At 51.1% G+C, this 24,197-nt stretch overlaps 1 protein-coding gene across 1 annotated transcript; it reads left to right on the forward strand.

The window, feature by feature from the left end:
- On the forward strand, window positions 1-24,069 carry VSX2 (visual system homeobox 2). Its single transcript, XM_075104470.1, has 5 exons — window positions 1-442; window positions 1,730-1,814; window positions 4,664-4,787; window positions 21,952-22,132; window positions 23,173-24,069. The coding sequence occupies exons 1-5, from the start codon at window positions 1-3 to the stop codon at window positions 23,502-23,504; spliced, it is 1,164 nt and encodes a 387-aa protein (XP_074960571.1). The 3' UTR covers window positions 23,505-24,069.
- The last annotated feature ends 128 nt before the right edge of the window (window positions 24,070-24,197 follow it).

A 24,197-nucleotide genomic window follows, 5' to 3' on the forward strand; every position in this document is an offset into this window, starting at 1 on the left:
ATGACGGGCAAAGCGGGCGCGGCGCTGGCCCCCAGCCTGCCCGGTAAGCCCAAGCCCGACGGCGCGGCCGCCGCCCCCGCCGCCGCGCCCCCGCCGCCTCCGCCGCCCCCCGCGGCGGGGGCCAAGCCCAGCTCCGGGCCCACCCCTCCCCGCTGCACCGGCTTCGGCATCCAGGAGATCCTGGGCTTGAACAAGGAGCCGCCGTCGCACCCTCGGGCCGCCCTGGACTCGCTGCCCGCCGGGCACTTGCTGGCGGCCCGCTCCGTGCTCAGCCCCGCCGGGGTGGGCGGCGTGGGCATGGGGCTGCTGGGGGCCGGCGGCATCCCCGGCTTCTACACCCAGCCCACCTTCCTGGAGGTGCTCTCCGACCCCCAGAGCGTCCACCTGCAGCCCCTGGCCCGGGCCCCCGGGCAGCTGGACAGCAGCCAGACGGCCAGCTCAGGTAGGCGCGTCCCCGGCCCCCGGGGACCCCGCTGCGCCCCGCCACCGCCGCTGCCCGCCCTCCCCTGCAGTCGCCGGCACCCGGCGCACCGGCGGCAGGCCCCGTGCCCGGCGGCGGGAAGGCGATTTCGTTTCGGTCCCGAGGAGGAGGAGGGTGGGCGAGCCGGCGGGAGCGCGTCTTCCCCCCGCCCGGGGCTGCAGCCGCGGTGTGATGGCTCGGCCAGGGGCACCCGGCCCGGGGATGCGCGGAGCCCCGGCGAAGCAGCCCCCCCGCGGCCCCGGCGACCCCAACTCGTTGCCGGGGAATTAGGGGCCGCTCGGTATCCCTTTCCTAGACGGCGCAGCCATCCGCAACCCTGCCCGCAGGCCCCGCTCCCAGGCCGCCGCGGGTCCCCCCGGGATGGCAGGCAGCAAGCTCGCGGTCCCGGCCCCGGGGGCAACACCCAGCCTCCTCCTGGGAGCGGCCGGAGCCGTCCGGAGCGGCGCGGTGGCCGGCTCGGCCGGTGCCGTGCCCCCCGCCCCCGCCCGCAGCACGGCCCGCCGGGCAGCGCGGCGACGGGGCCGGGCGGGTGGCTGGTCGCCACGGGCAGGAGCGGGGCCAGCCCCGGGGCCAGCCCCCGCCGCCGCGGGGTACAGCGGCGTCCATCGAAATGCGGGTCCCGGCTCCGTCCCCCCGCTGCTCCTTCGGGGCGAAGGCGGTGCCGCCCTGCCCGCAGCACCCCCGGGCCGGGGCACCCCTGGGGAGCGGGGGGGGCCACGGGCGGGCACCTGCTCCGCCCGGGATCTGTTTTGTTTCCTGGTAGCTGCATAAACCTCAATCTTTTTTTCCTCCCCGCTCCAGTGTTTTTGCGGCGAAGTGCGGGATCCCCGGGCGGGGCAGGCGGCCGCGGGTGTTCGGCGGCGGGGAGGGGGCTGCAGCTCCCCCATTTTCCTACGGTGTTGTTGAGCTTGCCGTCTCTGCATTTTAGCAGCGCGACAACAGCATTCCCAGCAAACGACTCCGGGGGAAAGAGCAGGGAGCGAGAGCCCGGTCCCGGCCCAGAGCCTTCCCTGGCCGGGTGGATCGCCCCGAGCCGCCCGGACCGGGACCGGCGCCGGGACCGGGAGCAGCGCTGGGGCCGCGCCGGCTGGAGGGAGCGGCCGGCGGCGGGCCCCGTCCGCGGCGCGATCGCAACGAAAGCTCCGGCCGGAGCAGCCGGAGGGAGCGGAGCCGCCGGGCCCGGCCCTGCCCGGGGGTCCCCGGCGAGGAAGGAGCCCCGGCCCACGGCCGCTGCCTGTCTCTCCGCAGATTCCGAGGATGTCTCCTCCAGCGACCGGAAAATGTCCAAATCCTCCCTAAACCAGAGCAAGAAACGAAAGAAGAGGCGGCACAGGTAAGCGAGCGGCCGCCACCCCGCCGGCTCCCGCCGCCCCCCTCCCCGGGGCACCGGGCACCGGCAGCGCCGAGCCCCACCGCCCCGGCGGGCCCGGTCCGCTCCCGCCCCGCTCCGGCCCCCAGCGAAACACCCCTCTGGGCCCGGCCGCCGGAGAGCCCCGGCGGCTGCTCCCCTGCCACCTTTGCTTTTTTCTTTCTCCAAAATCAGCCCGTTTTGGCGACCCGCCAGTAGGGAGCGGGGGGATCGGCCGCAGGCGTCAGGTTATTTAATTTTTCTGGCTGCGGATCCAGGTATCCCGAGCCGCAAACCCGAGCATCCCGTGAGCATCTGGGCGGGATGCGGATCACGGTGTTCAGGGGGAAAAAAATCATCAACCTGTCCGAAACTGAGGCAGTTAAATAATCAAAACTGTTCTCTGCTCCGCATATAGCGATCTTAATATTGGCTATCGGCAAGGGACAATTTTTATCAACGATTTAAATATTTTATTACTTATAAATAAATGTTTTGCCGATAGATCAAATAGTTGGAACTCAGCCACAGCCTGCAGAGAAGCTGAAGAAGGCTGGAGAATGGCTTAAAGCAACGAAGATCCACTTTGGGAGATCCAGAGGGGATTTGGTTTCCCCTCGGGAATAGTCAGGGTAACAGACTTTTCCTGACTTATCCGGCAGTTAAATGGAGTTGGTTTGTCTGCGCCTTACAAATAGAAACGAAAAATCCCGTGCCCGGTTCTGGCATTGCTGTGGCCGGAGAGTCAGGACAAAGGAAGGCCAGGCACCATCCACCGAGGGTGATTTAGCAATAATTAAATCAATCCTGCCACGGTGCAGGAAGGGTGGATTAAAAGCTGCCCCAGTGAAAGCTAAGCAGGATGCGGGGTGGAAGGAGGCGGACTCTCCCAGGAGACGTTCTGCTGGTCGTGCAACAGGAGGCTTGGTCTGGAGGGCTCATCCCAAACCCGGGGTCCCTCACCAGGCAACTGCTCCCAGTCTGGGTGCTCTGGGGTAAATACGGGTCCGTTTTCTTTGTGGACCAGACAGGGCTGGGTGAAAACACAGTAGCGGCTGGTGTACAGGTCACGGGCTGGGTGAGAGAGAGGAAACGAAATTCAGATTTATTTTCAGTACTAGACAGAAACAAACCTGCAGTATTTCGCTGTAGTTGTACTAAATGGTTAAGACCTCTAGTTGTGCCAGGAACGGGCTGGGAGGTGACAGCCCAATAGTCTGCAGATATCTGCAGGATAGAAACGCTAAAAAGGAGAGTGGATTGTATATTGCGAAAGAGACAGGAACGACATCTAAAAAGGGAAAACTTCAGTTGAATATCAGGCAAAACCCTCCCGCCGGTGAGCCTTGCTGGGCTTCGGCGCTCTGGTCAGAGGAGGCTGGAGCAGAATGCTTGAAATCTAAACTGGATCAAATTGGAATAATTTTTCCTGTGGTCCCAGAGAGAGAAAATACACGAGTTAATGTGACTCTGCTGTCCCTAGAGTTCACAGGTTTGTCAGAGCTGAAGGAAAACTATTTGAAAAGAGAATGGATTTACGAATGAATTTAGAGAAGGATCTGATTGCCGGCAGGTCTCTTGCATTTGCATGCTGCTTTTGTTAGTAACGTTATCGATCTGGTGGAATCCTTTTGATTCTGAATAGCAGAAGATATTGCTGAGATTTTCTGTTTATGCTCTCTGGAATTGTAAGGCTTTTCTGAAATTCGGATGTATTTTAGAAAAATACTTTTTTTTCCTCTTTCCTTCCCCCTTCTGGGAGCTACATGTTTCTTAGTTTGATGGCATATTTATACATTTGCTTTGAACAAAGGCTGCATTTTTTTTTCCATTGGAGTGTTGTTAGTTTTTATTGAAAAATGTGTTTTGTGCACTGGGAGGGTGGGGTTGGAGGGTGGGAGTTTTAGCCCTCAGGGGAGTGGAATTGGTCCGAGACCCTGGAGAAGGGTCCCCTGGAGAAGGGCTTTCATCCGTCTCAGCTTTCCAGCTGCTGATTTTTCAATCTGGTTGTCCAGAGCTGAGAACTGGCTGCGCAGAGGCGGGTTGGGCTGCCACCCACCCAGGGCGGTCCAGGAGGATTTCCAGAGGATAATGGGGTAATGCAAACTGGCAGGGAGCAGCTAATGGGATATCGGAGTGGAAGCAACCAGGGTAAAGGCAGAGGAAAGGAGCTGGCACTGGGTCTCATAGGGAAGGACTGGTGAAAAGCAGTGGAGAGCTGAGTGGATAAAACCTTTGGAGGATTCAGCTGAGGGCCAGGGCTCCAGGGGAGGATTATTTGCTTGTGGAGATTGAAGAGGCTAAGGACCAGCAGCTGGGAAGGGCTCAGCACTTCTCCAGATGGGGTGCCTAGGGGATGCTTCTTTAACGCAGTGTGACTATCAAAGGGTTAAGAAACCTCTGGATGCAAGAGGGGGAGGAGGTTGGTTTTAAGCCAGGCCAGGGGTGGGTGTGACCTCCTGTCAGAGGAGGGGTGAGGGGTAGGGACACCCCCAGGATCCTCACAAGAGGCAGTAGGGTCTGATATGTAAGAGCAGCTGCCATTGCTGCCGGTTGCAGGTGCTTGTTGCTGGGGAGGGACCGTCTCCAGAGGGAAGTCCCTAACGGGAAGGTGATTTGTAACTGTTTAAAGCGCTGTCTTCTGGCATTTTCTGGTTCTCCTTTCACCCTGGCACTTGACCTTTTGTGCACAGAAACGCAGGAGATGGGGGGGGAAAGCCATACGTTATCAGGTTACCCAGGCTTCTGAAGCTTCTGTGTTCATTTCTCTGACTCTTCATCATCTTTGCTTCTTCTTCTTATGTTTTTTGATCAAAGAGTTTTACTCCCCTCAGGACAATCTTCACATCCTACCAACTGGAGGAGCTGGAAAAGGCCTTCAATGAGGCCCACTATCCTGACGTATATGCTAGAGAGATGTTGGCCATGAAAACAGAGTTGCCAGAAGACAGGATACAGGTAATCATATCTCTTGGACCCCCTTATCCTGCCCCTCTCAGCCATGTTCGTCTCTCCCTGAAGAAAAGGTAGCAACATGGGAAGGCTGACGTTGCTTTGAATAGACCTCCCCAGACTGTCCACTCCCCTGCCCTTGATGAGTAGGTAGACAGATCAGCTGTTCTTGGCAGAGTTGTATTGGGTGTTTGTATGTCAACATGTGCTGTACATGGCATGTTGTAATGGTGATTCAGCGTGTGCATAGCTGAGGGGATGCTCAATCACTGAAGTGGAACTGGTGTGCAAGGAAACACCGTGGCATTTCAAGGACTTGGTGGTATAGGCAAGAAGAGAGCCTCCCAGAGACTGGGTCTGGGTGGGCAGTGTGGGTGGGAAAGACCTCATCTCTGCTCCTTTGGGTGCAGGAGGATGCGCAGGGATGTCACAGGCAGCTAGGACCACAGTGTGGGAATGATGGGTAAGTCCCAGTGAGGTGTTTGCACCGTCTCTGCACTTCCACTGCATTTGCCTTCTCAACTGAAGTTTCCCTGGAAGTTTCTGGGAGTGATTTTTAATGTTTGAGGTTTAATCGCATGCCAGTCCTGTCATGCCACCATGAGGAGGCATGACACAAGACTGTGTGGAACATCACCACTGTGTGGTGAATCCTCTGGTGGCAAGGAGCAGCCTGAGCCACAGGGCTGTGGGGGCACCAGCCTTTGGCATGCATGGCAGCCAGTATGCAAGCCATCACTACAGTCTGGAGAAGACACAGCTGCTGTGTACACCATGGGAGACACAATGTGCTTGGGCAGACCAAACATGACATTCACAAGGATACACTCCAGCGGCTTCTGCTGCCTCCTTCCCCCTCATGCCCTGCTCCTGCCATGTTGCTGCACAAGGCACAGGGCTGTAATGGCCAAGGCTTTAACCCATTTTTGCTGGTGCAGGTGATGTTTCTTCACTTGTTTGGGGCTAAACAGGCCTTGTCCCCTGCACAGTGGCGGTGGCTTCCTCTATGGCTGGTGCACAACAGTTTCTACAAAAGGCATTGGCCTGAGTGCCACATGGTGGTGGGAGTGACCTGGTTTCCCTGATTCATCCTTCTGCTCAGTCCTCATGTATGCCCAGCACCTGCCAATCTGTTCCTTCAGCTCGTGCTCTTTGCTAAAGAGACAGCCCAAGAGGCTGCTCCCTTGTGGGTTTGGAAGGTAGCTCAGAAGGCTCTTAGCAATATAATGCTGATGCTGGAAGGTGCTGAGGCATGACCCTGTGCAGGGACAGGTAGACCCTCCCCAAAAAAAGTGCAGCCCTTTTTCCCTTAGTCCTGAGCCCCCCTCACCAGCCTTATCCTTGTGCTGAATCAAGAGTGACATTTTTATAAAAGCAAGTTGTGCTTCTTATCCTGTTGTGCTGGCAGGACTCCTGCTGACCTAACAGCTTGTAGATAAGCTGTATGCTGACAGGATTTCCACCAGTCTTCAGAAATAATGGCCCATCACCTGAAATCCTACCTGATGCATTAGGATTTTGCTCTGAGCAACAGGCCCTGATGCTTTGCCTCTAGAGAGTGAGCTGGATGGAGGGTCACTTCTCCACTCCTGACCCTGTAGAGCATCAAGTCAAGAGGGAGGGGACCGGTTGGGAGTTTAGCACTGCCTGCAGCCACCATCTGATACTGGGCTGGAAAGAAGATCCTTTGATTTCCCATAAAGGGCCTCTTGAAGGAAGAGGTTCATCTAGTGGCACAGTATATTTTGAAATGCAGAGGCACCATTTCTCTGGCCAGGGCTGAGGGCCTTCACTATGGGTGAGGTGGAGAGAGATTTTATGGCAGAGAGCGCAAAGCTGGACACTGCATGTACTGCTTCAGCATCTGGAGCATCCTTCTAGTGCTGAGACTCAGTGTTTTATTTGATGTGGAATTGAAATAGTGGCTAACATATCTTAGCTGTCACTGACTTGCTGCCAGCATGTCATTCTGCAGCTGGCTAATAAACGACTGCCTACTTTTCCTGTACTGCAGAGTTTTTAAGCCTAGGAGTCTCCTTACTGTGACCCCTCTGCCCTAGAGATGAGGTTAGACTTGGACAGCAGAAGTACTAAATTGTGTGGCTGTTCTGAACATCGGGTGTTGCTAATGGCACAGGTATGCCAGGAGAAAGTGCTTGTGAGTAACACTTTTGCTCATCATGAAAGGAGAAATCATGAAAACCAGCAGAATTTCTGTGGTATCTGCTGTGTGAGAGCATGAGCACCCTCCCAGGGTGAGCATCAGGGTCACGTAGTAGTCCTGAGCACCACTGACCTTTCCAATGGGCCAGCACCCAATTATCCCTTACCATATTCTGTGAAGTCTCCTTGTCCATAGTTTTTTGTTTGTCACAAATCATGATAGGATGATTCCCAACCTTGGTCATGCTTCTTGATTTTTCACTCCATGTTCCTTTTTGACTTTAGCCCCTTTTGTATAAGCCTAATTCTTTCTCCCCTTGTTATGATGTTCACACTCTTTAAATAAATCTAAGCTATTTCTTCTTGTGCCTGATGCTTTTGGTTTTCATCATCTCTTAAGCAAGCTGTGTGAAGATCTTAAATCATTCTTCATAAATCACACGCTAGTCTCTTAATCATGTAGTTGTTCTTCTGTGAAGCCCATCCTGCCTGTCAGTCTTCCTGGAGATAAGGGACCACATGCCTACAGCTGCACACTGGGTATGTTCTCACCGGTTCAGCTAGACTTCCGAGTCCTTGCACAAACAGCCTCAGATTATCACTGGTCTACTTGCTTTGATATTTATTTTTTCTATTTATCTAATTCGGTCACTTCAAGCTTTTTTAGACAGATTTTTTTTTTTTTTTAATCCCCAGGATTTTCCCGCCAGTGTTCTGGGTTTTGTTTGGCATTTTATTAACTTTGCCTAACAAGGATAACAACAGCCTTACCATCTCTGAAAATAGCAAGAGGTGGATGTTAGAGAAGAGTATGAGAGCAGGGCAGATATCTAGTGATACTTACTGAGTACTTTGACAGCCTCCTGGGATTTTGAACACAGGTAAATATCTTAATATCCCACAGCAAGTTCTGCAGCAGTGAAGTAAATCTTGTTTTGAATCTATTAGCATCATTTAATGCCCCTTGGAAGGGACAGCTGACAATGACTCTTTATCCCCTTCTTCATAATCATAATTTCATGTCATCATTTTTTTTTCCTTGCATGAGTTTCTAACTGCTCAAGGGAGCTCTATATTTTTGCATTTTCATTGTAGCTTGCAGTTCCTCCCATCTTTCAACATTGTTCTCTCCCTCTTGTAGGTCATTAATGAAAGGGTTTTCTAAGATTGTTGTGAGCATCCCACGCTGTGAACTTTCACAGCGTTTCCTGTGGGTTTCCACTGGATCCACACCTAAGAGTGATATCAACTCCTTATTTTAATTCATGGAATTATTTCTCAGGAGGTAGTCGTCAAAGAAAAAGTAAATCACCTGTGAAATTCAATATGAAAGTGAAATTCAAAGGGTGCAATTGAGAGAATGATATATAGGAACTGCTTGCATGTAAAGCCTTCAGCAGAATGCTACAAATAGCCATCAGAGGCCAAGAAAGTTATTGGTTTGAGAGAACATTGAATTCAGGAAAAAATATTCAAATCTTCCATTTAATGAGAAGATGAACGTGTGCTTTTTTTCAAGGCAGCACTCTTTCACATTGCATGCATCTTCCTCCTGTATTGAGCTGGCTGCTCCCAGAAGGAACATAAGCATCCACCCGTTGGACAACGTGGGAAAAGAATTTAATTTTCCTGGTGAGACACTTTGCACAAGTCAGAGCAGATGTCACTGTGGCCATTTTGCAAGATACTTGAAAAAGGCTATGTTAAGGAAGGCTATGTATTTGAAAGAATATTCAGAAGAGTGGAAGTGATGCTATTAGAATAAACCCAGACCATTCTGTAAAATCCAGGTGAGGTAAATAGGTTCCTGCAGGGAAGTATATCCTTAGTAGACAACATGAAATATTCAGAATGGCCTCGAGCTGACAAGTATTCTGACACCTGACTTAAATCAGTGTGTTTCTCATAACAGATACTCTTAAGTGTAATGTGTAGATTTTAGATAAGTTATCCCTATTGAATTTATTAATATGTGACAGTTCCAAACTTTAAACACCAGTATCTACAATATCAAAGCTCAGTAACAGTTTGATTTGGAATTATTGAAATGACTGTGTATGTTTGTCATTACAGTATGTCTCCTACTGATCAAACAAATCAATTAATCTGTTCAGTGTTTCCAAAAAATAAGATCCTGACTGCCATTGTGGGGAAACTAGATAGACCTTTTAAGGGAACTAATCAATTAAAAAAGAGAATAAACGTGCTAAAAATTGTCAGTTCTTGCTGTTAAATGATTTTATGGTAATTACACGGATGAAGCATTTTGGGACAAAATAAAATTGCTCACATAAGCAAGAGGAAGCCCAAGGAGATACTGGTGCCATGCTTGAGGAGTGGGGATTGTCTGTGCATCCAGCAAGCTTTGTCAGGCAGATAAGAGGTCAATTTTGGCTAAAAAAAACCCCCAAAGCCAACTAAAACTCTAATTAAAATTGTATTGTTTTAGCTGCTATCAGATTAACACAGTTCGGTATCACTGTGTAGCCCTTTAGGAATTGAATGGGGATGGAGGAATCAGGAGGGGTGGTCATTTGGAGGGAAGCATTCATACCAAGAGTGTTTCTCCAGAAGAGGCTTACCTTGCTTCAGTTTGCAAAATTGTTCTGTGTTTAGAGGTAAACGTAATTTGGAAAGGCCTGAGGAATCTGTATTGCACTGAGCAGGAGCTCAGGAGTGAACCCACGGAGTCTCCTCAAGGAACATGATAGACAGTGTGAAGGAAAAATTTGCTTTATGCAGCTTTAGCAGCCCTGGCTTCTCCCCCTTCCACCAGCTTTTCCTGCTTGCTGCAGAATGTCGAACTGTAGTCCTAATCCCACAGTGTAAGTGTGGAATGGGGATGATTGCTCCATGCAATTGCTGACCTTTCCTGCATCTGTGCCTGGAATGGCCGCCGAGGGATTTCTTAGTGCTGCCGAAAGCACTGGTGGTATGCTTGTCACTATTACTCTCAATAAGTGAGGACCTGTCTATTCTTGCTAAAACTTTGGGTGACTCTCACACTTAGAAGAAAGACAGGCCAGCATGAGACACAGTGCCAGCGGGTTCCCACCCGTATCTCTATGCAGCACATTCACGGAGGTCTTGTAGCTGGAGGGTAATTAGCAGAGCAGTTAGGTTGGTTGGAGGTAGATTACCAAGGTGATGGAGAAGCTGAAAGTATTGCTGCTGTGTGAGCCAACCGTTTCAATATCTTAATTTTTTTTAAGAACCCTGCAAGAAGTTAATCATGAAATATTGCTGAGCCGCTAGTGCTGGCTACCTTTGCCAATAATTCCTGAGCCACAGCAGTGTGATACCAGATCACAGTCATTAACTTCCCCTATGCTTTTAGAAATGTAGGAAGGGTACAAGTGAGAGTAATAAAACTAATCAAACTTACTGGCTTGGTGAGAATATCATTATGAGTGTTTCTCGTGGCGTATGGTGCCTCTCTGCCTCCATGTCTTTAATTGGTATGTGAGGAGTTCATTCACTTTGCTGCCTCTTCAATAACATGCTTGTTTAGTTGATCTAAATTCATATTAATTTCCATTTTTCAATTAAGAGTTGTTTAATTTGGCCCTTTCTGTAACAGAGTGTTTTCATTACCCTTTATCTATGGCCCATTTTCAGTCCATGTGCTAGAACTTCGTTTACAAGTTAATTACCAGAGCTGCAAAGAGAGGGGCTGGGTGATGGGCAAAAGCAGGGGCCCAGGCAAGCCTTCCCAAAAGGATTTACTGTCTGAAAACTCTTAATGCCACATGCCTTTGGACACAGGAATAAAATGTGGCAGGAGACAGGACAGAAACTGGGAACTTCTCTTCAGCTTATTGTGAAATGGGGAGTCTGCTGCTTGCTGCTAGACAATCTTGTGGGATTTACCCTGGTACAGCTAAGGCTGTAGGTGCAGTTCAAAAGGTGGTTTTTAGTGCAGAGATGGACACATAGAAGTATGAATATTTTGTATACCCAGGTACGTTTTTATCCCTCTATGTTCAGTCCCTGAGTTGCTTCAGCCACTGACCAATTTTCTAAATTGGACAGAAAAACAAATAAAACCAAGCTTGCCTGTCCTTGCCCACTGCTCTGTTCCTTGCAAGATGTTTATGGCTGTCACAGCATAAGGGACTGTGTGATTTTGGTGTGTTCCTCCACAGTATTTGGAGGGAAATGGGGCTTTGCTTTGACAGTGCCTTCCTTGTTCTCTCCATGGTTTGGAGACACCATCTCCGAGGGTCAGATACCTTCCAGTGTTGGGGCACTTAAGCTCCCTGCAAGAGCAAAGACAGGCAAGCAACAAAATATGCCGTAGCCTGTTGCTGTGGCGTGCCTTGGCAAAGACTTTCCCCATTACAGCCAGGGGAATGAGGAATGGCTCTGCAGGCTTAATGCCAGGCTGCAACAACCCTTCCTTAAATTTACCCCCCTATTTTCTTAACAATGGTAGGTTATGGGTAACACTTCTCTGAGTTAGCTTAGGCACTGTAGTTTCTCAATCACTTAAGCTCTTCTGGAAATGCTACCCTAAATCTCTGTGCTGGGAACAATTGCATTCACTCCTTTTAATGATGAACTTTCTTTCTCTCTTCTGATACTACTGCACTTTTTCACAACTGATTTTTTTAAAAAATTATTGGGCAACCCAGCAAGTTCAATAGTTAATTCCCCTGCAACCTTAGGATAGCTGGCAGAGCGACCAGCTGATGGTTGTGTGTTCACGTTTTCCTTTAATGACCCTTTATTATAAAGTTTTCCTCCTTTCCTGACTTTGAATAGGGATTTTTTTAACAGTTCAATAACACAAGCACTTTACAGACATGGTTAATTTACTCTCCCCTTTATTTCTTAATGGGTCTATTTTTCTCTATAGTGTTTATCTTTTACCCTGATAGATCTCAACAAGTTCTTCTGATTCTTCTCTGGCAGCATGAACCTCTCTGCCTCTTCATTGTCCTTCTTTGTGGGTGTTCTGCAAGCCAGACTTTGCACAGGCCTGTGCAGCGCTGAGAAGTCCAGTTCTCAACAGACATACAGATGACCTTCATCTTCACATGTGTGAGGCTCGCAGGTCTTTCTGTAGAGCAGAAAAGAGGAACTTAGTTGGAGAACAAACTGTTGCTACAATAACAGGGTCCAGGGACCAGACCACCTTCATAAGAGGCTGTGAGAAAGCATAAGGGGCTCTTCTGTCTGCTCTGAGTGGCGTTGTCCTGGGAGTGGCAAGAGATGTCCTGTTTAGGCCCCACCTGGTGTGAGAAGCACAGTTTGCTCCCTACTTTCTGTGCCAGGTTTCTGTTAGGCTCCCAGCTGAGCAAAGGCAGAGCTGAAACTTTGCCTGGTAGTTATTAGAGCCTTCAGCTGCAGCTTTCTCTCCAAATTCATAGCAAGGGAATGCAAGTGAAACATTGCTTACACCTGGTCACCTTCCTGAGACTTATATAAAGGCCCATGGCATGCATGTTGCACATTTGTAAACATGGGGATTATGTCCCGTCCATAGTCTAGAAATAGCCTACTGACTGACTCCTGCCTGGCTGTTGGAACTGACTTGCTACAGTGAGGATAAGCAGCCGCACTTTGCCAGGCTGGGTTAGCCCGCACCCATGTTGTTCAGCCAGGCCAGTGCAGCCAGGCTGCCCACCCCTGCGTCTGGGAAGCTCTGGCTCACTTGCAGCTGCGGCGTCTGCAGGATATGCTGCTGGGGGAAATACCTCATTCGTGCTACCCTTTCACTCTCTAAAGGCACTGTTTGGCTCAGCCAGAGGGAGGCTGAACTCTGAGCGTTGTTGGGAAACAAGCCCTTGGAAGGATCTACCCAACTCATCATGTAAATGTACATGATGAGTATCTCTGCTGGTCACTGCTCTCAGCCAGGTGTGCCGGTGATGTCCGTTCCAAGATAACTTGTTTTATATCCATCAGCTGTTTCTGATATCTCTAGGTCCCTTGTATCTTTGGCTTCACTGCCATCCTTCCAACTCAGAGTCCCCCGTGACTGTCCCTACAGCACCCCGCCATTTGTTAGTTAATTGGACCAACTCCTTGAGCCTGTATGTTGACTGTGACTGAGACCAAGGCTTCAGCGACTAAAGGGCAATTAAGGGAGGGTCCCTGCCTGGGAGATTTTAGCTTGGGTAGACTAAGCATGGGGGAATACCTGGGAATGTCCTGGTGAGCTTGGATGTGCTGCCCTGTTGCGAGCAACGTCCGTGAGTGGGTTGCTTGTTGATGGCTCTGCAGGTCACAGCATTAGCTGTGCTGTGCACTAGCCTGAGCTGACAATGTCAGCTGCAGGCGTCAGCGGCACAGCAGCAGCCAGTGCCTGGAGCATGAGTCTTCTGCAGCTGTAAGGTGTCATGTGAAAATTCCTTGAGTCGTGAATTACCCAAAGAAGGTGAAGGGTACACAGAGCTGAGGAACATGTAGAGCCAGGAGCAGACATGTAGTAGGAGTAGAGTGCTGAAGGGCCACCCCATTGCAGCCAACGTAACTGCCAGTGCTGACCTCTTGGGTGGCGGTCAGGGAACAAACTGCTCTTACGGCCTGCTCTTTGGCCCTGGTGGTCCTCCTCCTTCCCCAGATTCAAGACAGCCTGGTGAAGGATTTGCCGAGGTTGGGTGATTAGATATCTCTTACTGCATGAGGCAAGGAATTGCAAACACCATCCTTACCATGTATCTTCCTAAGGGAAGATTGTAAAGGACTGCAACTTTCTCCTTTTGGTGCTCAGTCCAAGCTGCTGCATGAAAACTATTTCAACATGTTGCAACATTTTACAATACATAACACATTTCCCTAGATATCTTCCAGATAATGCTTCAGTGCACCAAGAGTTCCTGTGCATTGTTGAGCTCACGCTGTAGCCCTCAGGGGGGAACTTTGCAGGCTGTCCCCATGCATGCAGGGACAGGCTTGAGCCTTATCTTGGGGAACAGTGCTGCACCAGGTAGTGCTGCAGACATCATCTCCTGCTGGTGCACAGCCTCTGGCTCCTACATTTTTCTTCTGGAGAAGGCCAGATCACACCTTTGCCCTTTGCTCTGTGTGTACTGATAACGGAAAGGGCAACGTGTGGCTGCTAATGGCATGCAAGAGGCAGCCCCAGAGAACAGGCAGCGCTCCACAGCATCTGAGGAAGGCTGGCGTCCCAAGCTCTGGTTTTGGTGCCCATAGAAAGGCATCATGAAGGGGATGTGACATTTCTCCTCTGACTGCCCTGATTCATCTTGCTCTAACATGAAGGTAATAATATGGTGTGTCCCCACATTGCATATGGATGTTTATGAAGATCTATGCTAAGGTTTCCTCTGTGTCTGAGGACATTCAGAGCAGTGTTAGGGGGGCAAAAGGAGGCAAAACGAAAGTATACAGGCAGGATAGCAGCATGGTTAATGGAGCCAGGCATTGTGAGCTCCCAAAGGATGTATGTGCAGTCTTACCCTTTGTGACAATGACAAACGTCGCCCTGGGTTTGTGTGGACTAGGATGATGGGCGCACTCTTGCCAGCTTTCCTGTGACTATCATGCACTCAGGACCCTGATGGTTTTCCTGTTTTTCAATCAGCATGTTAGGAAAGGAGGAATTTGTGTGTTTATCCGCAATGTCCCAGCCTATATAGAGGTGTAGCTCCAGCTAAGCTGCTGGTCAGCTGGCATCATGGTCTGGCAATGATGAAATCAATGTATCGGGGATGCATTTGCTGTGCAGATGTGTTGCACAGATCGAGTGTGTACTGACCCACCAATCTCACTATACCTATCATGCATATCATGCGCACACTTGTTTTTCTTTAGGGAAGATGGGACCCCTGCACCTGATGAAGTTCTCCAGTTTTTGTAGGTTACAAGTGAGAAGACATGTCATCACATGAGGTGGCAAGGCCAGGTGAAAACCCCAGCTTTGCCAAGGGGACATGGTTTAAGACATATTCCCTGGTGAAGAGGGGTTTTACAGCTTTGGCTGCATAAGTCAGATAAATTGCAACAAGGAGCTATACTTGGCCCACATAATGCTTTTAAGAGCAGGATTCAGAGGCAGGCCTGGCCTGCGGGACCGGTGGCATGGTAATAGCATGTACATTTTTGCGGGGTAGTGTATTGAGCCCATATTCAATGTGTGCCCTGTGCTAGTTTCGCTTAGAGGAGACCAAGCTTGGATGAACCGTCATGTCTTTGCTCAAGAGGGATGAGTACCATCTCACAGCTCATCTCAGCATGTCTGGTTGGACCTGTTAGCCAAGCGGGTCAGACATGACTCTACCTATTACCAGGAAGGGCTCTTGCCATGCTGTGTATGGGAATTGCTCTTTCTAATGTGAGCTCAGAAAGCTCTTTCCCTGTGTTTAGTGAGAGGAAGGATGATGAGTCCTGCGATCAGCCATGCAGCCCAGGTACAACCTTTACTGCTCTCATTTAACTTCATACCCACTTTACACCAGCCATAGAAAGTGATGTCACCATAAACAGTGCCAATAATTTTAACATTACATTTGAAAAGACAGCAATAAACCATTTCCAGGCTTACACAAGTGGTGCAGTATCCACCAGCAGCCTGGGGACAGGAAGCTTTCCTGGGGTGATCAGTACAGGGGAGGGATTCAGGGGAGCCCCAGGACCCAGTCAGACTTTAGACTCTTGTGGCAATTCATTATAAAGCCCCAGGTCCCATGAGCGCGGATGAGACAAGCTCCAAGGAAGCTATAAGGCTGTTCGTTGCAGTGCTCACATCCTCAGATTGAACCCAGCCAGGGTCACTGGCTCTGCCCAATATGAAGGTGAGGAGACTGCTATTTTTTCAGAGGAAGTTTTCTTTTTGAATACTCTCACTGTAGAGGCTTTCGTTGGAAAGGAAGAAGAAAGAAAGGGAGATGTGTAGCTGTCAGGAGGAACTGAGTGCTGAGATGGCAGCAGGGCCCCGGCCGTGGAGGTGAGCTGGAGGTGTTCTCTGGTTTGCAGCTGGACTCACCAAAGGGCTTCAAGTGGGGAAGTGACAGGTATGCTGCTGGGCTTGATTTTAGTAGTGTTCTGCTGTGAGGGAAATAGCAGGCCTGACCAGGTTTTTCTAGTCCAGGAGAGGAGAAAACGGTATGCGGGCAGAGGTGTGAAGAGCTTGCACTGAGAAAGAGAGTTTCTTTGTGCCAATGCTTTGCTGTGTATACAGTGAGGTGACAGGATCAGTCCAGAGAAGCGTGTTGGTGAAAGGGACATAAACAACTACAAGGCATTGGTGTAGGTGTCTGGATGTTTCCCACGGCAGTAAATGCCGTAGAGGGAAGAGATCTCAGGGATGAATGTGAGAAGCTTCTGCACGGTTCAGCCTGAGAATGCTGGATCCCTGGGTGAAGAGTGTCTTGGATGGACATAAGTGTGTTGGGTCAGAAAGCTGTCAGCACCATCACATCAGGTGGGACCATGACAGCAGATTACAACCCAAGGCAATGACACAGAAGAAGTCCAGAAAGCTCGCAGGCTGCCTGGCTGGCTGGGCAGGACAGAGCCCAGTATCAGAAATGGCTTCTTTGTAGGGATCATACAGAGTGACAGTTCAGCTCCCCAAAGCTGGTTTGTGCCATGGAAATTGTCAGAGAGCAAAGAAGATACACCTGTTAATCCAAAGAGGGATGGGAGGGCGGCAGGGGGGTAAATGGTCTCAGCATTGCTGCTGGAGGGACTTGGGATTTTGACCCTTGCTTTAATTGCTGGTTTGCCAACAGGTGCATGTGGCTGCTCCTCATGTGCTGGTGGGGAGAGTGCTGGTGTGTCTGTGTGTCTGTGCATGTGTGGATGTGCATTTGCTTGTGGCCTTCTAGTGGACATTTCAGCATGCACCACTTTGGGCTGGGACCATCTTGTGCTCCATAAAGCTTGTTACTTGAAAGACCCCTGTTATAATGATATGTCAAAGGCAGTATGTAAGATTTGGTGAAGCAAAAACTCCCCATTATCTAGCCTGGAATTTTCCTTGAAGAGATGAGGAATGGTTGGGCAGAGAAAATAACATTTTTTTATTTAGAAAGACAAAAAAGGCCACTACCAATTCTATCTGTGTGCCCCAGCTTGAAAAGTAGCAGACAAGAAAATGAGTGTAACCAGTGAAAATTTTAGGTTGAAACAATACAGAAGCAATATACAGCAACGCCCTATACACCTTAAAATATCCCTTTGCTAATTCAGATTCCTGGCACATGACAAACCTCAGGGAGACTTCTCTCTTTAGCAGACAATGTTTCAGGAGCTGATTAGGTAAACAAACTAATATGATGAATGCGGATAACAAGGACACATTGAGTCTCATGTCCCTTTACAAAATGAGAGATTCCTCCTACTACAATTTGCTCTTCTGCATCATCAATAATCTGAGGAAGTATCAGTCATCATTTGTGATTCAGAGAAGGAAACTGGCAAGAATAACCTTGCCAGTCTTGGCTCTGAAATGCTGCAACCCTGTGGTTGAGCACAGAGTGCCTCAACTTTTACTGCTTTGGGCAGTGGGCACCAAGGGTGAGAATTAGATGATGATGGAGGCTAGAAACGTCTCCTTTTATAAGACTTTGCAATACTGCTGATTTCAGTAAGGGGGCCTCAGAAGAACAGGCATGTGGAACAAGGATCCAGGCGCACTGAAGGTGCTGGTGTTTGCTGCTATCTTGATTCATAGGCTGTGGCTGCTCTTGGAGGAGACAGTGTCAGCGTGATGTGCCCAGTGGGTTCAGTGTGTGATGCTCAGCTCTGACCAAATGATAGGGATTAGGTTGATGGGCAGATCCTCTCTGAGTGACGTGTTATGTTACCACCATCTATTTGCCTGTTTCGTATTGAGACCAGGTTTTGCAAGGTGACGTGTTTTGATCTTGCAGCTTTTCTATGCATAGAGAACCAAAGCCCATTGATATGGAAACGACTGCAGTTTCTGCAGGGTGTGCAGGCATACCCAACTTGCGGTGTGCAGTGAACATCGTCTTATGCTGCTGCTGCACACAGAAGGTGTCTGGCAGCTTTGTCAGAGTCATGCTTGCCTCCTGCCCCCAGCTCGGCCACAGCAGTGACCACCCCACATCCAGCCCTTGATGTGCCAAGGGCAGCACTTTGGAGCCTCAGGAGCAGCCCAGGAAAGGGCTTTGGGCTGCTAAACAGCAAACGTGATGCATGGGCTGAACTTAGACGCTAACGCACCTGGTGGATAGCAAGACAAACCTGTCCTCTATATTCTGTTGTCCATTTTTTGAGGACAGGGTTCCTGGAACAAGCTTCCCATGTTTCACCGAGGGTGCTTGTGTAATAATAAAAAGCTGTAAATCATCTTAAGATGTAGCACATTGGTCCAAACGACACCTCTGCGCATCAGATTGTGATAGCTTTGCACAAACATCTGGCATGCTTCAGTCTAACATTAATCACAGCAGTTTTCACCACTGCTCATGAAGTGTGGAAGCACAAACACGATCTTTTCACCATACCCTGGGCTGTATAACAGAGAATCAGATTAAAGCAAGTGAGAAGGAAGGTGGGTGGTACACAGCCACGTCAATAAAGCATTTCACAAAGCTGAGCTGATCCACATGATGAGAAGGGGCAAGAGGAAACGTGGACAAACCTAAACATTGCTTGAAGCAGGCTGAATTTTACAGAGCTGGAGGGAGTTGTAGAGTAGATATCTCCAAGCAAAAACAAAAAGCAGCCAGAGAAGACATGGAATATCAAAACCGCAAGTAAATTTACGTGTAAGGGTGAGACCTTCTCCAGGAAAAGTGAGATGCCAATAATAAACAACTGCATATTTGGAAGTTGTGGCTGATGTACCAACACAGCCAAAATTACCTCAGAATTACTAAAACTAGTGTGTAATTCAGTTCAGAATCAAGGCACAGGAAAATTTTGGTAACACGCTAAGAGGTCTGAAGAAAGCAGTAAGATCTCCCAGAATATTTCATCCCACCGATGGAGCCATCTGAATGAGAGCAAAATCCCAAGAATGGGCCATGGGGAATAATTCTGCTGATCTGAAATGGCATGGAGGCTGCCAATGCCATGCTGGAGCTCTTCCCTCCCTGTGCCTCAGGATGGTCTTGTGGCAGAGATACTGGCCTGGGGTCTGACCCCAGAAATATTCAGTATTTAGCATCATTGGTTTCACTCGACTTCATGCCTGAGATGAAGATATGGGTCCTGGTGTTAAAGCAAGATGTTCAGTCCTCCTGACTTCTGTTCTGCTAGAAATTCTGGGATTTCAAACTCCTTTTTCCTAGCCAAAACCAAGAGGAAATTCTCATCAAATGACAAAAATCGGTTTGGGAAATCTCAGAATGATCTTACGGATGTGTGATGTCATTTTGATTTTCCCATTTGGCTTTAAAGCATAGATTTTGCATGTCTTAGGTGGCTGAGATTAAAATACAGCATTCAGAAGAAAGCCATAGATAATTTTGATCACACTTCCACTGGCCAGATGCAGTTTTTCCTGTGCGATTGAATCAGCATTTTTTGATTGAAAATTTTCCACCGGCTCTAGTCAAAATTGGCCTGCCAGCTGGCAAAGCTTCTGCTGGCTCTGGCATTTGTGTGGCCCTGCCATGGGAAAAGGGATGCTCCAGGGCAGCAGGTTTAATGGCAGTGGGCAGCGCTGGGGCTGGCCCAGGAGGAGGGCAGGGGAGCATGAGGCATGTGGGAAGATGTTTGGGGCATCAAGGCAGGAGGGAGGGGAAAGGGAGGGGTGATAAAAGAGGATCAAGAAGAGTTTAAAAAGTTGCCCATGTGGTACTTGATGGAAAAACCTGTTCCTGGCTGAGATCCCAGGTGTGGCAACTGGTGACAGAGCCAGCTGTGCAGAGCCGAGCCCTGCAAGCCGCTCTGGGTACATGGCAAGTTGTCACTAGAGCCCCAAACAAAGGCAGATCTGTGGGCACCAGCCCTTGGATTGTGCAGGAATTTATTCCTGAAGCCAAGGGAGATAGCAAGGAGCTCTGTGGCAAGTGACATACTGCATTGGTTTATCCAGGGCAGAACAGGGTGGATCCCTCTCCTGGCCCCAGTGGGTTGAGCTGCTCCCTCGCAGCATGCAGGTGTTGGGAGTGGCTGCCCCACTGCCCCTGTCTGGTGGAGTGAGAGACCCTGCCAGCATCCTGCTGACTGCACTATCGAGCAAACCCGTGGGACACGCAGGCATGGAGGAGTGGGTGGAGAGAGGAAGCTGTGCAATCCTGAGGGCCCTTGATCAGGTCCCAGTGGAACCGAAGCCTTCCATGGTCCAGGGGTTACATATTGGTAGTATGAAAGTGTAACTCACACTGTTTATCATGCAAAGGAGGTGACATGTGGTGAAGCAGCCTGGCTGTAAAATCCCCTCTGACATGCACAGAGTGTCTTCTGCTGGGAGAAGCTGGGATCACAGCTCCTGGGACCACCACCCTACCCACTCCACAGAGATCTCTTTGGGGCCAGGATGGCCAGGCTCCCAGGAACAGCCAAGGCTGGCTGTCACATCTGCTATCAAGCCACTCACCTACCCTGCAGCTCTCTCCCAGTAAGGCTTCCATGCTGGGCAACTCCCCTCTGCACAGGTAGAAGAGTAGGGCTTGCCTTGCCAGCTGAGAGCTGGACCTCACTCCATGGCATCAGTCTTGTGGTCCCTGCGGCAGAGCTGGGGGTCTGCCACGGTCCCCAAGTGCTCCCCACTGCAGTCTAAGGTCCCCCACGGCTACGGGAGGTGGGGACAAGAGAGGGTTAAGCTGTCAGCTCTGTAATGTTAAACAGGTGTCAAAGGCACCTCCATATATCTGCAGATTGAAATCAAATTCTTTGCAGTATAAAAAGATAAATTACCCAGGCGATTCCCGCCTCATCCCACTCATCAGGCCAGCGCCAGACGGCAAGCAATTTTTTTTTTTAATGTGCTAACGACCTAATCAAGCAATCAAGTCGGAGAAGATTGCGGAGTGACCCCGAGCATCCATCTGCCAGCGAGACCCCGCCATTCATTTCCATTCTGCCGTGTACTTTCCGGGAAAGGGAGGGAAAAAATAGAAAAGAAAAAAAATCCTAAACAAATTAACACCCAATTTTCTGTGAGTCTAATTAGTTAAATGAGGAGGTGTTTGGGGTGTCCGTGGGGAGGGAGGGGCTGCCTCTCGGAGAGGGGCCTGGTAACTCCATGGCATTAATTAGCGCAGGTCAATGGTGTGGTTCCCTGGGGACCAGCTGCTTTAATTTCCCGTGATATTTCAGTGCCTGAGGCCCATCGATTCAAACTGAAATTAACTTATTTTTCAATCAGGCCTGGGCTGCCCCTGGGGCTGACTCTTCCTTTGCCTCCTTCTGAATAGACCTCGAGCAATTTTTCATCTAAAGCTGATGCCTCTGCTCGGCGGGAAGGGAGGGGAGCTGGGGAGGGAGGAGGGCGAGGGAGACAAGAGGAATGGAAATCAGAGAGAGAGCGCTAATAGATTTCTGCGAGCATATCTCCCCCCTCCCCCCCCCCCCCCCCCCCATTGCCACCCGCCTCTCTGCTGGCTGCCCCCCAGGTCACAGCTCAGAGATTATTCTGCCAATTTTCTGAGAAGATGAGGGGCTTTTCAAACTGGGAATTCAGGGAGAAGCGCACAGATCAGCTTCCCCCTTCTCCTGCCTCTCCCAAGCATCCACCCCCATGCCAGCCCTCCCTGCAGGCACCGCTGCCTGCAGCTCCGTGCCGCAGCTCAGACACCCAGTAAATAATGAAAGAAAATCCCAGGCATGAGAGCCAAAAGCCGCTAGAAAAAGACGCCACGATGGCAAATTAATTACATCCTGCAGAGAGGGATGGGACCTGCTTTCACGCTTGGCCCTCACCTCTTCTGCAAGCGAGGGAGGGGGAGATACCTGGCGGCTGCTGCACAGGGGAAGAGGTCACAATGCTTTTGGGATGAGCATATGCCTGTCTGCTTTCATCCCACTGTATAAGCACCTGTGTGTTCCCATGTGGGAAGGGGAGTGGCACACCTTCTCCCCCAAAAAAACCCATGTCCCTCCTTGTCACCCACCCCAGGTTTGGTTCCAGAACCGCCGGGCCAAATGGCGGAAGAGGGAGAAGTGCTGGGGCAGGAGCAGCGTGATGGCTGAGTACGGGCTCTATGGTGCCATGGTGCGTCACTCCATCCCGCTGCCTGAGTCCATCCTCAAGTCTGCCAAGGATGGCATCATGGAGTCCTGCGCCCCTTGGCTCCTGGGTAAGAGAGCAGCCGCATTCATAGGGGAGGGCAAGTGGGTTGAGATGAAGTGGGGGATGCAAAGAAGAAACCAGAGCTGTGTCAATAACATGGGTGGAGGGCAGCGGGGTGAGGCCCCCCCTACCCCGCCACCCTCCATCCCCCTCCCACTACAGCCCTTGTCAATAGGGTCTGGCTGCTCATCCCAAATCCCTGATGGTCCTTGGATCCTGACCGGCAGGATCTGGCCAGGGCAGGAATTTGTGCCCCATGCTCAGGCTGGTGTTAGCCTTCGACTCCTGTGGTGTGAGCATCCCTTACACTCAGCCCTGGAGCAGGGGCTCCAACCCTTGCCCAAGGCAGGAGGTCAACCCAGTCTGACTCTTCCAGCCCCATGATGCTGTATGGGGTGCCAGGATGTGCTCTCCCCTCTCCAATTCCCAGGAGGAACCTGCTGCTGCCTCCTCCTGCTCTCTGCATCTGGGGAGCTGCATTTCTGCCTGGTTTCACTTGTTTTTCGGCGCAGACTTGGAGGGAGCAGCTACCCTACCACACTTCTGCTCTTTACTTCCCACCTTCTGACCTTTCAGGCTGGTTCTGCCCCAAAACTAGTGTCTGGTGTCTTGACGATGGACTGTCCTGTCTGTCCTTCTATCTGTGAAACTGAGAGAGGCAGAGGGGTGGGTTGTGTGAGGAGCGGGTTGATACAGGAATAGGCAATGGGGGCTCTCCCTCCCCACCCTCAGTGAAGCTCAGGCAACTGTGCTGCTGTCTGAGACCCTCGTCCCCATGCAGGGACAAGTTAGCTTTAGGTTCACAGAGAGAAATGAAGGGGAGAGTAATTATAGACCTTTGGGCGCAGGCCCGAGGCCATGGATGCTAGGGCTGGGCTGCCCTCGCGTGGGGGCCAGAGTGAGCGGCTCGCCGTGACTGCTGCGTGAAGCAAGGGTTTCTGCTTTTCCTTAATTCTGGCCTCTCTTTATCTTTGCTGTTTTCAGTTCAAGATGGCTTTCCCATGCCCAGGCGCTTTTCTAAACCCGAATACCAACAATTCTTTTTAGGGATGCACAAAAAGTCTCTGGAGGCAGCGGCTGAGGCGGGGAGGAAGACGGAGGTGGAGCGCCAGGCCCTGCCCAAACTTGACAAGGGTGACAAGGAAGAGAGGGGCCCGGATCCCAAAACCACCATTTCCCAGGAGGAACTGAGAGAAAACAGCATTGCTGCCCTCAGGGCCAAAGCTCAGGAGCACAGCACCAAAGTCCTGGGGACCATTGCTGGGGACACCCCAGCCCCAGGCAGGAAGCTGGAGACAGGGGAGGAGGCGACAGCAGCGGAGGATGAGAGACAGACAGAGAAGTTGAACTTGTCGCAGAAGGAGGAGAAGCTGATCTAGGGGGGGAAGAGGTGGCAGAAGCCAGCCCCGACAGACACTGTGTCCTCTGGGGGCCACATTCCCCCTTGGACTGCCAGGCACCCCCCGGCCACCCCTGCCTGGGGAGCGGGGCCCCAGTCTCTGCATTTGGGGTTGCCTGGCAGAGGTGTCCCCCTGCCTGCTCCCCTCGAGCGTACCACTGCCCCTCGCTCCTCTGCCCTGCCGGGCCTTCCTCACACTCCCACCCCTTCCTTCTGGGGGACCGGGAAGTGTCCCATCATCGTCACCACCCAAGAAGACACTGAGGCTCTGGGTCCCTCCGGCCTCGTGACCAGCTCTGGGGCTCTCTCCTCCTGCTCCAGCCCCAGACCCCACCAGCCATCTTGGAGCGAGCCTGTCCCCTGCTTCCATGCCCCTTCTTGGTGCACGTCTCTCCCCAGTGCTGCTTGGGCCCCTTGCCCTGGCACCCTGCCCCACTGTGCCCCAGGCAGACCCGCCGCCTTCCCCTGGCCATCACCTCTGCCTCTGTCCCAGGCCACAGCGGGACAAGTCCATGGCAGTATTTGCATGAAATGGTGACTCTCCATCCAGGTGACTCTCCATCCAGGAAGGTTTGCACCTTCCACCCCATCTCTCCCTGCCTGGCACTGGGGTCTGCCGGGAAGGGGCTGCAGCTTTAGGGCAGTTGAGTTTTGTCTCTGTTTGGCAGGAAGA

The sequence above is a fragment of the Phalacrocorax aristotelis genome, chromosome 9, assembly GCF_949628215.1.
Source record: "Phalacrocorax aristotelis chromosome 9, bGulAri2.1, whole genome shotgun sequence".
NCBI lineage: Eukaryota > Metazoa > Chordata > Aves > Suliformes > Phalacrocoracidae > Phalacrocorax > Phalacrocorax aristotelis.

Coding starts and splice junctions, on each gene's coding strand:
- VSX2 (XM_075104470.1), top strand. CDS start 1: ATGACGGGCAAAGCGGGCGCGGCGCTGGCCCCCAGCCTGCCCGGTAAG. Junction 1,815..4,663: donor CGAAAGAAGAGGCGGCACAG/GTAAGCGAGCGG, acceptor TACTCCCCTCAG/GACAATCTTCACATCCTACC. Junction 22,133..23,172: donor CTGCGCCCCTTGGCTCCTGG/GTAAGAGAGCAG, acceptor AATTCTTTTTAG/GGATGCACAAAAAGTCTCTG.